The sequence below is a fragment of the Abramis brama genome (assembly GCF_963993115.1).
Source record: "Abramis brama genome assembly, chromosome: 8".
NCBI lineage: Eukaryota > Metazoa > Chordata > Actinopteri > Cypriniformes > Leuciscidae > Abramis > Abramis brama.
The window spans coordinates 5,542,223-5,558,099 of NC_139970.1; the positions used below are offsets into that span (position 1 = coordinate 5,542,223).

A 15,877-nucleotide genomic window follows, 5' to 3' on the forward strand; every position below is an offset into this window, starting at 1 on the left:
CCACTTGGAAATATTATAAGGAAACATGGAATTAGTTTCCATTGTTATGCTGATGACACTCAAATATATATTTCATCACGGCCGGATGAAAACGCTAAATTATCCAAATTGACAGAGTGTGTTAAAGATATAAAAGATTGGATGACGCGTAATTTTCTTTTATTAAATCCAGACAAGACAGAGGTAATACTTATCGGTTCAAAAAACTGCCCACAGAACCTCTCACAATACAACTTTGACATCGTAGGATGTCCTGTTACTTTATCCTCTACAGTAAAAGACCTGGGTGTTATACTCGATTGTAACCTGTCTTTTGAAAATCATATTTCGTATGTTACAAAAACAGCCTTTTTCCACCTTAGAAACATTGCTAAGCTACGTAATATGCTATCAGTTTCTGATGCAGAAAAGTTAGTTCATGCATTCATGACCTCGAGACTAGATTACTGTAATGCTTTATTAGCCGGTTGTCCTGCATCCTCAATAAACAAGCTACAGTTAGTCCAAAATGCAGCTGCTAGAGTTCTTACTAGATCAAGAAAATATGATCATATAACACCGATTTTATCATCACTACATTGGCTACCTATAAAGTTCCGTATTAATTATAAGGTATTGCTACTGACTTATAAAGCCCTAAACGGCTTAGCTCCAGTCTATTTAACAGATCTTCTATCACCCTATAATCCATCGCGCTCTTTAAGATCAATAAATTCAAGGCTTTTGGTCATACCTAGGATATCCAGATCCACCAAAGGAGGGAGAGCATTTTCACATTTGGCTCCAAAACTCTGGAATAGCCTTCCTGATACTGTTCGTTGCTCAGACTCGCTCTCCCAGTTTAAAACTAGATTAAAGACGCATCTTTTCAGCCAGGCATTCATATAATATTGTTAATCTCACAGTTTCAAACTACAATCCGGCCTCTAGTTCATAAACGCCAGAGGAGAACTGGCCCCCGACTGAGCCTGGGTTCTCCCAAGGTTTTTTTTTCTCCATTAGGTCACTTGATGGAGTTTTAGGACACCATTAGGTCACTTGATGGAGTTTTTTCGGTTCCTTGCCACTGTTGCCTTTGGCTTGCTCAGTTGGGGATATTTTGGGGATATTTAATTTTATTCTATCAATCAATAAATTCCACTAGAAACAAACTTTGTTGTATTATTTTATTTTAATACTGTGAAGCTGCTTTGATACAATCTGTATTGTGAAAAGCGCTATACAAATATACTTGATTTGATTTTGATTTGATTATTTATGCAAATTAACTCCAATGAAGGAACTATGTTTTTTTGTTGTTTTTTTTTCACTGTAAACAATAGAAAATAGCCTGTAGAGTATTTTGCATTGATAAGTGGCAAAAAAGTTTGTACATAATATTATGTGGAAAATTGGACATTTGAAGTAATGATTATATAATTCTTACACTGAAAACAATTCTGCAGTTGTACAGTTATTAGTTATTTTGTGCAGGTCATGTGTGGAGCTCAGAGGCCCGTCAGGGAGTCCTGGACATCAGTCAAAATGGCCACAAAGCCCTGAGAAAGTCACAAACAAATTCAGACTGTATCACTGTGTTTTCCAACAATTTTGCAATATCAAACGAAATCCAAACCCTGTACATTTCAGAATACAAACATTCAATAGTTTAACATTTAATAGTACTCACATTTTTTATAAGCAATTGAGAATTGATCAAACTAAAGCCTTTCAGTGTGGGTAAGGGAAAACCAGCCTTCATGGCCGCTAAAATGCAAAGTGGATAAAGGTGTTAATTATCAGTTCCCAGACTTTCTAAAAAACAGTTTTGCAAAGTATATAGTTTTCAGAAGTTGCTTTTTTGGTTGCAAGTTTGTAATAAATGCAATATCATACCATTTATTTTTGGAAGTACAAACATCTTCACTGCCATCACTGACATTTGCTCGAGTGTGTCAGTCTGTACATTGAATGATTAGACAAAGATAAAACATCTTATTATGCTGATCTACTAAAGTGAATATTTGACATGAATCATCACTGTCTGGTCTCACCTTAAAATCACCAATCTCAGATGATCCGAGAGTCAGCGTTAAACTTGATGCAGCATTCAGGGCAAAAGATGATGTAGAGTTTCAGAAAACATACACTTTTTTTTGTAGATATCTGGGGCTTACTTAAAGTATTCATGCATTAAGAAATAAAATGTTGACATATAAGAGGTCATTTTGCTACAAAACCATAGTGTAAGTTTGAGCGTTTGCTGAAAGCAAGCTGTCAAAGCTCATCGACTCATTTTGTACTTTATTATGTAATAGAGATGAATACACCAGATTATTTAATCATGGCAGCTGTAATAGTAATCATGCTGAATTTAAATTTAAAATGTCTAGCATTCTAATCGAGAGAAAAAAATAGCAATAAGGGTTATCCAGTTACCATGTTAAAATATACTGCATCATTCCCAGCACTGATGGTAGCATATAGATATACAGTATCTCATGAAAGTGAGTACACCCCTCACATTTCAGCAAACATTTTAGTATATCTTCTCAAGGGACTATACTATAGAAATGAAACTTGGATATATTTTAGAGTAGTCAATGTGCTGCTTGTATAGCAGTATATATTTACTGTCTTCTGAAAATAACTCAACATACAGCCATTATTGTCAAAATAGCTGGCAACAAAAGTGAGTACACCCTAAGTGATAATAGCTGTACGTCATTTAACAATGCAAAGCCACATGTTCTATTCATCATAATCATGTTTTTATCTGCTTGACAGGACCATACAAATGTGTGTATCTTGTGTTAGAGCAGTTAAAATTTGTGCTTTGAGTACAATTCTCTCATACTGACCACCGGATGTTCAACATGGCACCTCATGGCAAAGAACTCTCTAAGAATTTGAGAATTAGAATTCTTGCTCTCCACAAAGTTGACCTAGGATATAAGAAGATTGGTAACACCCTGAAACTGAGTTACAGTACAGGCCAGGGTCATACAGAGGTTTTCCAAGACGGGTTCCTCTTGGAACAGGCCTCGCATGGGTCAATCAAAGAAGTCGAGTCCTCGTGCTGTTCGTCAGGTGCAGAAGCTGGCTTCAAAAAACAGACGCATGATCGTTCCAGCATTGCTTTAGAGGTTGCAGAAGCGGAAGGTCAGCTTGTCAGTGCTCAGACCATACACCGCACACTGCAACAAGTCGGTTTGCATGGCCATCGTCCCAGAAGGAAGCCTCTTCTGAAGCAGGCTCACAAGAAAACAGTTTGCTGAAAGCAACCTGTCCAAGAGCATGAATTACTGGAACCATGTCCTGTGGTCTGATGAGACTAAGATAAACTTGTTTGGCTCAGATGGTGTCCAGAATGTGTAGCGACGCCCTGGTGAGGAGTACCAAGAACATTGTGTCTTGCCTACAGTCGAGCATGTTGGTGGTAGCATCATGGTCTGGGGCAGCGCTTCATTTAGGGAAACATGGATTCCAACATGTACTGCGACATTCTGAAGCAGAACCTGATGCCCTTCCTTCAGAAACTGGGCCGAACGGCATGATAACGACCCCAAACACACCACCAAGATGACGACTGCCTTGCTGAGGAAGCTGAAGGTGAAGGTGATGGAGTGGCCAAGTATGTCTCCAGACCTGATCCCTATTGAGCACCTGTGATCCTCAAGCGGAAGGTGGAGAAGCGTCATGTGTCTAACTCCATCAGCTCCATGATGTCATTATGGAGGAGTGGAAGAGGATCCTGTGCAGCTCTGGTGAACTCCATGCCCAGGAGGATTGAGGCAGTGCAAGATAACAATTGTGCTCACACAAAATATTGACACTTTGGACACAGTTTTGACATGTTCACTTAGGGTGCACTCACTTTTGTTGCCAGCTATTTTGACAATAATGGCTGTATGTTGAGTTATTTTAAGACGACAGTAAATATGCTATACAAGCAGCACATTGACTACTCTAAAATACTGTATATTCAAGTTTCATTTCTATAGTATTGTCTCTTGAGAAGATATGCTAAAATGTTTGCTGAAATGTGAGGGGTGTTTCGTGAGATACTGTATATATGTGTGTGTATATATATATATATATATATATATATATATATATATATATATATATATATATATATATATATACATACAGAGAGAGAGAAAAATCAAAAGATAGAATGAAAAAAAAAAAAAAATATGAAAAAAATGACTACACTTGCGATGGAAACGCATCATCACAGTCTGCATAAAGGGTCCGTTGTGTAATACTTATTTCATATGTAAAGATGCAGTGGGCATTCAAAAATAGGGTAGAAAATGGCCAATTATTTCTAAAATATAAGTGTGTTTGATACAAGTAACATTATAAGTGGACCTCAGGGAACTTAATAAAAAAACAAACAAAGATTTAGATTACAGCCCGGAAAGTACTGTAAATGTTTTTATTGTACTTACCCTGTAACTACATGAAACAAGAGTATATTTACCCAGTATTTAAGCAAAAGTTGAAATAGGTTTAGTTTTACTTGCCATGAAACACCGAAGCCAAAACTTAATATGTGCACTTTTGCTATCAAAAAATTACTATATAAATGCACTATGTACCCCGTAATTTTAAAAAGCCTTTATGTATTAGTACACTATTATAACAAAAACCTACGCAGTATGTTCTTAATAAATTGCTCCCAAATGTAAGGTTGTTGTACCATAATAGAAGAATAAGTGAATAATAGAAGAATAAGTGCCCCTTAGTTCTAAAATAATTACAGTAGAAATAATTTGTTAATTTTCCAGGTTGTTACCCCTTTATTCCCCAAACTTTACATATTGTTCCCTTATACTTACACTTACGTACTTTATAGATACGTTATAATTACAGAAAGGTACACTGTAATTTTTTTTTTACTTACACAATACTTTTCGGGCTGTAATCTAAAGCGTTACCAAAAACAGCAATGCATGATTGAAATGAAAACACAACTAAAAATGGAGCTCATTTGACTGCGTCTTTAACTGGACAAATATCAGTGAAACTCACTTTTTCATTTGGAAAGCTCCAGTCAGTTTTTTGTCAATCTGAGCACTTCCACTGAAGCTGCCGTCCTGCAGGTGGAGTGAGAGAAGAACACTGAAGTTAATTCTAAGCTGAATTGCTGTTTCCTTTTTGATTAATTGATCAATTTGGTGAAAACGTGGTTCTATATCACTGTTTGCAGTTTCGACTTTACAGCTTATAGAAGGTCTTGCCAACATGGTTTGTGCAATTTTGATATTTACTGGTAAAGTGTGGGAGTTCCTCTTCACTTTTTTTATATTTGTTTTTGTGCATAATTTGTGTACTCACCACATCCAGTCTGAAGAGAGGCACCAGCGTACCATCAGGTTTAACAGCGGAGAACTTTGCTGCAGCCGGCACATGAATGTCTATCACCCCTGAACTGAAGGAGAATAGTGGCGTCTCGCTAGCGTATAACAGCACCTGCATCTCCATGTTGGGATACAATGTGCGTAGCTGAACAAATAATTTGTAAACAGAGCACATTATTCATCTTGATAACAACTTGATTTTACTTGAAAACTATAGAACACATTTTAGACATGTAAATACACATGAGATTCGTGACTGGTGTTACTGTACATCAGTATATGCAAACGTAGTCATATTTTCTAGTTATTTACTGGTTGACATTAAACATAAGATATTTTATAAATTATTTTTTTTCCCTTTCAAAGTCACGACCTGTACATACACTGACCTGTGGAACGAAGGCACCAAACTGACTGGTGTTCAGATGGATTGGAAAACTCTTTGGTATCTACATTAAATGAGAAGAATGAGTGACTTCATAGCTAAATCTATATTTTAAATCTATAAGAGGGCATGATTCCTTTTAAGTCTATAATAAGTTGTGATGCTGTATAGTTTCATTCATTGAAGATGGTAAAAGTATTTGTTTTCTTTTACTTCCTCACCATGTCATCTGTGATGTTGATTTGAAGAGCCCCAGAGCTGAGGAATGCATACGCTGCTGAATTCACTAAGAACTCAGAGGCAGCCATTGAAAGCATGTAGTTTTCTGCGTACGGCACGTCAAACGCGCTTGGAGAGAAAGGCGGTTCAGATGGAGAACTGCGGCTGTAAAACTCACCCTGTCACAGGAACAACAACCAAACGTCATTGGCAGGTTACGGTAAAAATACCAAAGCGAATAAATAAAATCCATAACACTGTTTGCAAATCGAGAAATCTATTCGAATTCTAAATATATTCAGAAAGAGAAACCTAATAATAGTTGGGGCTCAGGGATGGTTGGACAGCTCAGAGAAGCCAATCCTGCTCCTGGAGAGTTTAGCTCAACACTCATGCCTGGAAGTCTCTAGTGATTCTGCAGACCTCGATCAGCTGGAAAGTGGCCCTCCATGAGCAGGATTGGACACCCCTGTTGTAACAAATGTTAAGCTGTGCAAACACTGTGCAATTTTCGTCTGAATCTGAGCCGATTCCTGAGTTGTATGACTCTTTTTTTTTTTTTAGTCTGGCCGAATTTCAGCTTTGTCGTGCAGTGTACAGCGGGAAACAAGAGGCGATTAACCTCTCCCGACCGGCAATCAGATGCTCGGGTTAATTACTGATGTTAGAACTTTTGGTCTCCTCTTGTGAGGGTATCGCACAGTTGAAGCAGAGCTAAGAACCGATTGCCCTAAACTCAGTGCCTTTTCCCTTCACTGCGCCTGCCTGAAAACAGAAGTTAAACCATTGCGACACGAAATAGATATTTTAAGTCTCAGCTCCACGATTGGACCGTATAGATCGTGAGCTTTGACTTTACATCACATGCGATTTACTCATACAGTGAGAGTTGGTATTTAATAAAATAAATGCTGAAATCGCACAGTGTATGCCTGGCTTTAATTATTATTATAAATGCTGAATTAAAAATCCTTACCTTAATATCTAACTCAAAGCTTTGTGCTGTCACAGCCGGGGAGGATGTCAGAGGGATGCTCAGAGATATATACGGACCCACAGGTATGTTAACTAGAAAGAATTCATTTGAGCGTGATTACTGTAGTCATTTAATGAAGAGGAATGTAATGTGTGCTGTAGTTTTCTAAGGATTTTGTATTTACAATCATGCCAACAACATTAATGTCATTAAGCAGCAATAGCTCAATAATACGGCCGAAATAACCCACAGTAGGGTGAATCTCACAAAAATGTTCACAGCAAATGCAAGAAAATAAGGCCTTTTTAATGATTTATGAATTACAATTAATCACATTTATCATAATGATTATGGAAAATAATACCACAATGCAAAAAAAAAAAAAAAAGAATTATTGGTCCTAAAAATAGTTTTCTTTATGCATAATATGTCTTCTTTTAACTATAAATCTATGTGATCTATATATAATATATCATTTTCAGACATTTTTGTGCCAGTACCAGGTATTTTCTGTAGAGTTGTCTCTAATCCAATTATTTCTTGTTGAATTGCCGGGCAAGTCTAAAAAAAATTTAATAAAAATGATAATAATGATGATGACAATACAAGACATAATGAGAAATATCATCAGCAGCAGATAATAGTGTTAATTTGTTTTGATAAATTGACAAACCTTCTCATGTATCATGTCTGATATTTTTCTACTGAAAGCACGTATAAATGGCTTGAAAAAAATGCTGTAGAATAGAAGGAATAGAAATGCTCTATTAGTGGTAGTCATAAGAGATATTCACAATTGTTGCGTGTATCTTCAGGTATCATCAGTCTTTTATGTTTTGTTACTACTTACCTAGCTCCTCCATGGAAATTAATTTTCACACCTCCTACATTAGCACTACACTGAACAGTGGTGATGGAGAGACGGCCAGCATCATCCGCTAACTGCAGGAGGGTGTAGATGTGGATATTGTACACAGCCAGATCAAATGAGCCATGATCATGGCTGCAATCATAGAACAAAAGACAATCATATGACATATCTTATAAACAATCAGTTCCTTTACATTACAAATGTCTTATTTAAAACATTTTACTTTGATATGATGCTTGCCAGCTATGTCGAGGGATCTTTCCAACGCTATCTCACGAACAATTGGTACGAGTGAGTAAAATGTGGCTGATTCGTACGACCTTACTCGTAATCATACAAATTTGTACGAGTGAGGTCGTAGGAATTTGTACGAATTAGACACCTCGTAAAATTGGTACGAATTTCCGTGAGATCGGGTTGATCTTTCCATTCCTCTTTGGCAAATTGCTTCAGCTCTTTTCGAGCATGGACCTTAAGCTTGAGCTCCCGCCATAGATTCTTAATGGGATTTAGATCTGGGCTTTCAGGGGCCACTTGTCCCTCAAAAACATTTGGACCAACTTGGATGTGCTTTGGGTTGTTGTCATGCTGGAAGACCCAGTGTTGATCTAATGTTGGCCGTTTTGCCTGTTGATCTTTTTTTTGCAATAAAATGCAATTATTTACGAACATAGCGACGCATTGTTACGAAACTTGTCATCGCAACCATGCCCAGAAGGACCCTGAGAAGCTTGGGGTCAGTGCGCGAGACATTCCAGCGCCAGAGGAAATTGCTGGAATGCGATGGTTGAGATGGCGGCAGTGACGGATTCTACATTTGTGAGATGGACATACTCCCATTATTTTCAGTTTGTCAGAGAAAAGGACAAGAAAGTAATAGTCGAGAACAATCTATGTGTGACATTGAGAAACTTGATCAAGTATCTTGAAGAAACACCTGGACCAGTGCCACGCTAACACTAAGTTACCCGAAAGACCTTTCCCTTGTCCATGAAAAATGCTGTTTTTCTCTGCTCACTTCTTGATGACGGCGCTCCTCTCAGCACAAGTTTGGTATCGTTGTAAAGCACAGCATTTCGACTTTGTGAATATTTATAGTAATTTCTCAATAGCATGAGTCTGAACCAATAAAATGCGATTTTCAAACTAATATGCTTGTGTAAGCAAAATGATCTTGCTCCTGCTGACTGACAGCGCGCAATCCCGATATACATATAATTAGTCTTGCCGAGTATTCACACAAATATTATCTGTTATGTCTTCGTGATGTTTGGTTAACTGTTGGGGAAAAACATTTGATGTGTAACATTATATTACATCTGTGCGTACAGTAGGTCGGACCGTCTGTTTCAGTAATGTTAATCAAACAATTCTGGTATCAAGGAAAAAAGTTGAATATATTTTTTTCGTATACATATTGGTTTTGACTTGGTTTGTAACAAATTTGGTGTTATTACCAGGGATTTTAAGGTATGGTTGCTGGGTGATTTTGTTTTGAAACCTTCAGAAAACCTGATGTTTCTCAAAATGGACTTTGCTGACTCTATCGACTTCAAACAGGTGTAGCTCAGTAATTATTTTGTCTGATTCCAACAAATCATACATTAGACTCATTTTGCCAGCACATATGTTGGTTATGTGTCTATTCAGAATGACTAATGAGCAGAAACCTTTTTATTTTGGGAATGTCATATATGTTCATTTGCCAAAATGGTTGCTGTGTGGAAAAGGGTTAATAAACAGGATGACTGTACATTATCTTTTCATTACATGTTCGACTTGTTTTAACTGGTTTGCTCGTCTTGGATAAAAGCTGTTTGCTAGAGTGTGGGAACTGGTTTTCTTTGTGGAAGCTATTAGTTTATTACAAGTGAAATAATATTTTTTTTTCTACTCAAATCAGTAGTTCTTGCCCAATTATTTATTTATAAGTCAAATCGCTGTGTAATAAGTGGGATATAAATAAACCAACAGTTATTACCACTTTATGTTGGGTTCTTGATCCCCCTTGTTGGGGTTTATTTGACTTATGTCTGTGTGCATGGTCCTTCTTATCGACTAAGTTCATGTGAATGTGTAGTAAGGTTTATAGAAAATGTTATTTATTTTCAAGATCACGTCAGGTGAAACTGATTTGATTGCTGTCCCCTTCCCCATGATTCACTGGTACACTTACATTTTGCCAAACTGTGTTTTCCAGTTGCCATTGATGGCTAGTGTGAGTTGACTGACTTCCACAGATACACCAGTTCCCTTTACAAACACCAGTGATGGGTCTGGCATGCTGCACTGCACAACCCGCATGCTGGAAAGACAAAAACACACCGGTTCACCATTTATGGAATATATTCATGTAGACGCAGTCATATTTTCTAAGTTAAAATAACTGTTTATTACATGTGATGAATATAAGAACTACTGACTGAATTTCATGTATTTGTGTTTGAATATACAGTATGCATTTAGTATCTGTGAAAATTAAGAACATTTTAATTAGTTAATTTGGTTTGATTGTTTGTTAACAAACTGACTTTGATAAGACATAATGTACAGTGCCGATCTTGATGTCCACCCCACCCCGGACCTCTGGGATTTCAGTACTCTTCAGTTTGCTTTGTATTTGGACAGACAACATCTGAGACACTGAACACATGCACAGAAACAGATACAGAAGCACATATCACCTCTTTAGCATCCTCATGATTAAAATATACAATATTTCATGTATTTTAAAGGGTTAATTTACGCTGGCAGTGTGAGTTTTTAATAAATCTTAGCTAACTAATAAACAGCCAATATCCTAATAATATACATGCTAATAAGAAACTAGTTAATAGTGAGAATTGGACCCTAAACTAATGTGTTACCATATTTGTTTCAAGAAAATTGCTGAAGTTACCCTTTAAGTATTCAAACAAAATAATTAAAACATGAGATATTTGTGGGTTTATATTACATATACTTTCTGCCATGTCTCTTTCAATAAATACCCATTACGCAAGGGAATGATAGATGCTATTAAATGCCCATTAGGGGACTTTATTTCCACTTACCAAAAATTATCTTCACTTTTATTTAAAATAAATGCCTCTCTGAATATGATGATATGATATGTGATGGGAAAAGGCAGAACAATGGGGATTTGAAAAAGGTTGATTCAAACTCTGGATGGTCGCATCAAAAGCTATATCAAGTATTCTTAAAGGCACAGTATGTAAGTTTCACCGAGAGCCTAGGAGCGGAGCAAGGCCGGTGGAGTGAGTTACTGAGAGACACACCGGTCTCGAGTCCCACGGAGGAGCTCCGGAAGGATATAAGAAGGAATGACGACAGTAAAGGCACAAGAGAGGACTAAGACATTTTATGTTGGTGTTTTTCTTAGGGCTGTCAAGCGATCACATTACACAATGTGGTGATTAATTAATTGTTAGTTAATTAAATTATACTTTAAATAAAAAGCTAAAACTGCCAGTAGATGGCGGTAAATATCTAAAGGAGTAGGTCATTGAGTCATTCATTCATTCGATTCGTTCAAACGGCTTATTCATTCAGGAATTAAGTAAATGGATCTCTTTATGAATGTGCCATTGAATCATTAGTTCTCTGGCATTATAGATAAAATTTTCATTGACAAAATTGTCAATGAAATTTTGTCAGGGCAGACAATATTGTGTCTAAGATATAACACAATATTAACTTCTTATTTATTAAACTTGTATAAAATCAATATTACATTTGCACTCAAGCTATTTGGGACAAAAATAGCACTTGTGTGATATTGATTAACTGTGTCATATATGTTATAAATATGAGACAAAAACTCATACGGGGCATTTTTGCCCTGATATCTTGAATCTTAAGAGCAACTACGTTTTCTATAGGCTCGATCACACAGTGTGTTGTTACCATGTTCATCACCAATAAACTGTTTGAAATGTAAGATGAACTACGTAAGTCTGATCTGGGGCAGGAGGGTGTGTTAAATGCATTAATAAGTTTAACATGCTATTTTTTCCCATAACTAATAAATTAAATGAACACGTTAAATCAACAGCCCTAATTTTTATTATGCCTATCTGTTATAATTAATTTTAAAACGTATGGTGGAGAAAATGCTGTTTTTACTGTTACTACAAATAAAGCTATTTCTGATAATGCTATGTTTGCCATTTGACAAAATAGTTTTTTTTCTGATTTCTTATTAAAACAAGAGAGTCAAACAATAAGACTAACCGTATTGAATTATACAACCATGATTTCTCTGGGTTTAAACATTGTTGGAAACATTTGGGATAATGCAAGCACACAAGTCAACTAAATATGTGGGCCAGTGACAAATAAGGTTTTCAACTGATAAAAAATTCAAATAGGTTAAAACTGCACATCAAAGTAGTTATTATCTTTATGGGTTTGTTTTTTACTTATTACTAAAATCTCAATTTTAAACAATGTATTTTAAGCAGTTTAACTGAGAATCATCTGACGACACCAGTCAAAATGTCATACGGGATAACGTTAATGCATTTTCTAAATATTATGATATTAAAACTTTTCAAATCAATAATACTTAATGAATATATAAAGTGATGCAGTAAACAATATTTAGAGCTCAGAAAAAAAAAATTGCACAACTTTTTTTTCTCATTATATTGTGATTTCTTTAAACGTGACCCTACTTGTTCAAGTTCTTAACCCACATTTTAACACTGTAATGTGATTTAAAATGCAAAATGTCTGAAAATGTTTTACAGGACTTGGTAACATGTTATTATTGTTTCCTCAACTCCATGAAGTGAAATTATGCATTTCAATGGAAAAAAACAGCGTTATCCCGCCTGACTTAAATTGTTACTCGGTATGACGCCATATGAGTTAACACATGAATTGTCATTTTTACAACACTTACACATAATAATGTTCATAAATAATGAATGTTTATGTTATGCAATGTTTTTTCTAAGGAAATTAATTAGGCTGTAAAGAAATACAGATGTGGTTTTCAGTGTGTAAACTGTTACACACAAACTCAGTGTGGTTTCTTCCCAGATTTGGCAAGTATACAAATACATTTAAACAATTTTTTTTTTGTTTATGAAAATCAAAACAGCACAACTTTTCAACATTAGGTTTAATTTAGTACTGAAAAGTACCTTGAGCCATTTAATTGATGATCATAGTCACTCTACATCAATATTCATAAATAATGTAAAGGGTTAAAGTAGGCGATCTTCACTCATTTCACTGAACATCATTTATTTGAACAACAAATTTACAAAAGCATGTTATTGAACAACATATTTATAAAGAAAAATCTTATTAATGGGTTGAAGTACCTTGAATCGCTAAATTTCATACATACATTTTTTATAGACATTGTCTAAAATAACAGAAGAATTTAGAATTAAAGCTGCAAGCAGCATTTATCGGGGTTCAAGCATTTAAGGCCTTTAAGCACATAAGCATTTAAGACATTAAGCTTTTAACCACTGAAATAATAGATGGAAAAGTCCATTTACACCCAATACAGGCAATTTACTAGGAAATATGTGGTTTTCAAAGCTTTTTGACAGTTATAGCGCCACCTATGGTCTGCTCTCCATAAATTTTTGCTTGCTTTTTTAGAATATGTCACATAGGCTCATCAATTTTCGAGTTTTCCTTTTGGATTTATAGACTTTTTAGTGTATTTTGCCAAGCCCCTTTTCTAAATGACCCTGTTACAGCCACCCAAATGCAAAAGTTCAACTTTTTTTCAATAATTATTGATCTAGAGAGTCCAGAGAATTGTCCTAGACTGGTCTGGTTCCGATCGGGCAAAAAACCTAGGACTAGTTCGCAAAAGTAGGTTTTTAAACATATTCACAAATATTTAATGAACGGTTTGATTGACAGCAGTGGTTCTTGAGGCAAAGTTGTTCAGCATGAGGAGATCTATCAAATGATATGCATATTGTGTGTACAACACCACGTGATTACAGAGCCGTAAAACTCGTTAGCGCCAACTAGTGGCTGATTTCTTTCAAAATTCTTACATACCTCTAGGGCCATGAGTCTTAACATGCCCATCAAGCAAAAAAAAAAAAAAATGCATGTTGATGTCACTAAAGTGGATGGCCTGTTCTTAAAGGGGCAGATTCCCCAATATGACAGGTTGGACAATAATTAAATGTAATTGTAATTAAATATTATTATGAATTATATAATTTGCTAATATTCAACTAAACAATGTTAATGATATGTTAATATCACAATTTGAATAGAAATTATACAAATTAAAGCTGAAAACTGTATAAGAATATATTGTCAAACATATGCCATCCAAGATAGCGGATGACATTATGGGCTAACAGAAGGTTATAACTGTTATCCTATATGACAAAATTGTTATCCGGTATGACAAAACTCAGTTTAAATCTTAATCAGGCAGTATTTTTGGCTACCTATAGAAATCTGCAACCTTTACCTTCAACTTCCAAATATGTAAATTCATGCTAAATAAACATATTTACATAAAATCCACATTATATATGTGATTTTAGCGTTATCCCATATGACACCGGATTTTACTACATAGTGTGCTAGTGAGGAAAAAGGGTTAGTTAAACACATTTTATGAAAGACATACTTGCCTTTCACCATTGTTTGGGGGCCCTTTAGGGTCTTCCTGATTGTGTAACATGCTGTCTCACATCGTGTCAAAATAAAATTCACAATAAAATTGCTCCAGTTTGCTTGTTATCCCGTATGACATTGGCTGACAGCCAGTTTTGGGACAGAATGCTCCAAAGCATAACAATCAACTGGATGTCATATTCTTTGTAATATTTAAATATATTGTTGTCAAGACTCATACAATAATGCCTGTGGCAGAGATGTTAGGGTTTATAAGATTTTTTACAGTTTGTTTGGCTTTTTTGTATGTCAGTCTAAGGTCCGGACAGTTATCCGGTATGACATTATGTGACTATAATGTCTAATAATTCTTACACTTTGTAATACCCTCAATATATGTTCATATCATTTGATAAACAGAGATCAATAGATTCAATAAATGTGCTTTTTATTAAACATTTCCTTATTTTGACTTCATAAAGGGGTTTGGACAACAAAATTGCACGTCATGTCATTGGGCCATATAAGATTGTTCTAGTGGTTTTTGGGTCCAAAAATAATCCTAAAATATGACATATTGTGCCTTTAAGCCCAGTTTTCAACACTTTTATCACTGCATGTGCCAGTGGCTGGTGTTTATTTAACATTCACGGATGTCATCCTGTTTTGGTGATATGAAATAAGTTTTCCTCTTACTAAAAATTTAGATTTTAGAGGGAAAAGGTTATATATGAAAGGAATCAGTGGATAAATGTATAATATATTAAAGCAAACAACCACTGAGCATTTCCCTGATGGACAGTAGCTATCATGGCAAACTCACAATAAAGAATGTTGTTAGATATCATTTCAGATCAATGCAGTGAAAACTTACCATCTCTGAGACCCTTCTCTGACAGAAGAGTTTTTAATGCAGGATAATCTGCATGTGTGTATGTTACTATCATCAGGAAATAAATTACCAGCTGCATCCTTCAACTCCTGCTGTGTAAGACAAAATATATTACTCATGAGATTAACCTGTCTTTTAACTTTTGACAGGCATTTACACTGCAAAGCTAAAAAATGATCACATTTGGTACATCAATGTATTACTGCAATTACTTAGTGTACATTTAGTTAGAATTTTGGTGTTAATTCTCACACACACCATTTTTATTTATTTATTTATTTTTGGTCAAGATGAAAATTTAATTTAACCAAACATCACATCAATTGTATTATGATAAAAAAAATAAAAAAAATCTGATGTATATATTTTTTTTAATACATGCTGTGTATTAAACTCATTGGTGTAGAGTATTCTCTTTTTAATCTTCATTTAAGTGGCTCCAGAAGCAGAAAACAAATCTTAGATGTCTTTAGTCTGTAAATGTGTTTGACCTTCTCTGCATCCAAACGCCTCTTCGGATGATTTGAACCGACACTGCTTTCAGTGTACATTTATCAGTATGTGTGTAAATGGA

General features: G+C 35.4%; 1 protein-coding gene across 1 annotated transcript; it reads right to left on the reverse strand.

Moving 5' to 3' along the window:
• Positions 1-1,144: 1,144 nt before the first annotated feature.
• On the reverse strand, positions 1,145-15,397 carry LOC311088096 (bactericidal permeability-increasing protein-like). Its single transcript, XM_084121753.1, has 15 exons — positions 15,286-15,397; positions 10,331-10,442; positions 9,976-10,104; positions 7,779-7,931; positions 7,602-7,665; positions 7,429-7,489; positions 6,929-7,020; positions 5,955-6,131; positions 5,738-5,797; positions 5,326-5,493; positions 5,020-5,084; positions 2,034-2,076; positions 1,876-1,939; positions 1,670-1,746; positions 1,145-1,538 (listed from the first exon to the last, which is right to left on the reverse strand). Exons 1-15 carry the CDS (start codon positions 15,380-15,382, stop codon positions 1,488-1,490), a joined length of 1,413 nt encoding a protein of 470 aa, XP_083977879.1. The 5' UTR covers positions 15,383-15,397; the 3' UTR covers positions 1,145-1,487.
• Between the last annotated feature and the right edge of the window lie 480 nt (positions 15,398-15,877).

Coding starts and splice junctions, on each gene's coding strand:
- LOC311088096 (XM_084121753.1), bottom strand. CDS start 15,382: ATGCAGCTGGTAATTTATTTCCTGATGATAGTAACATACACACATGCA. Junction 5,798..5,954: donor TCAACATCACAGATGACATG/GTGAGGAAGTAA, acceptor CATTTAATGTAG/ATACCAAAGAGTTTTCCAAT. Junction 1,747..1,875: donor TGTACTTCCAAAAATAAATG/GTATGATATTGC, acceptor TTTGCATTTTAG/CGGCCATGAAGGCTGGTTTT.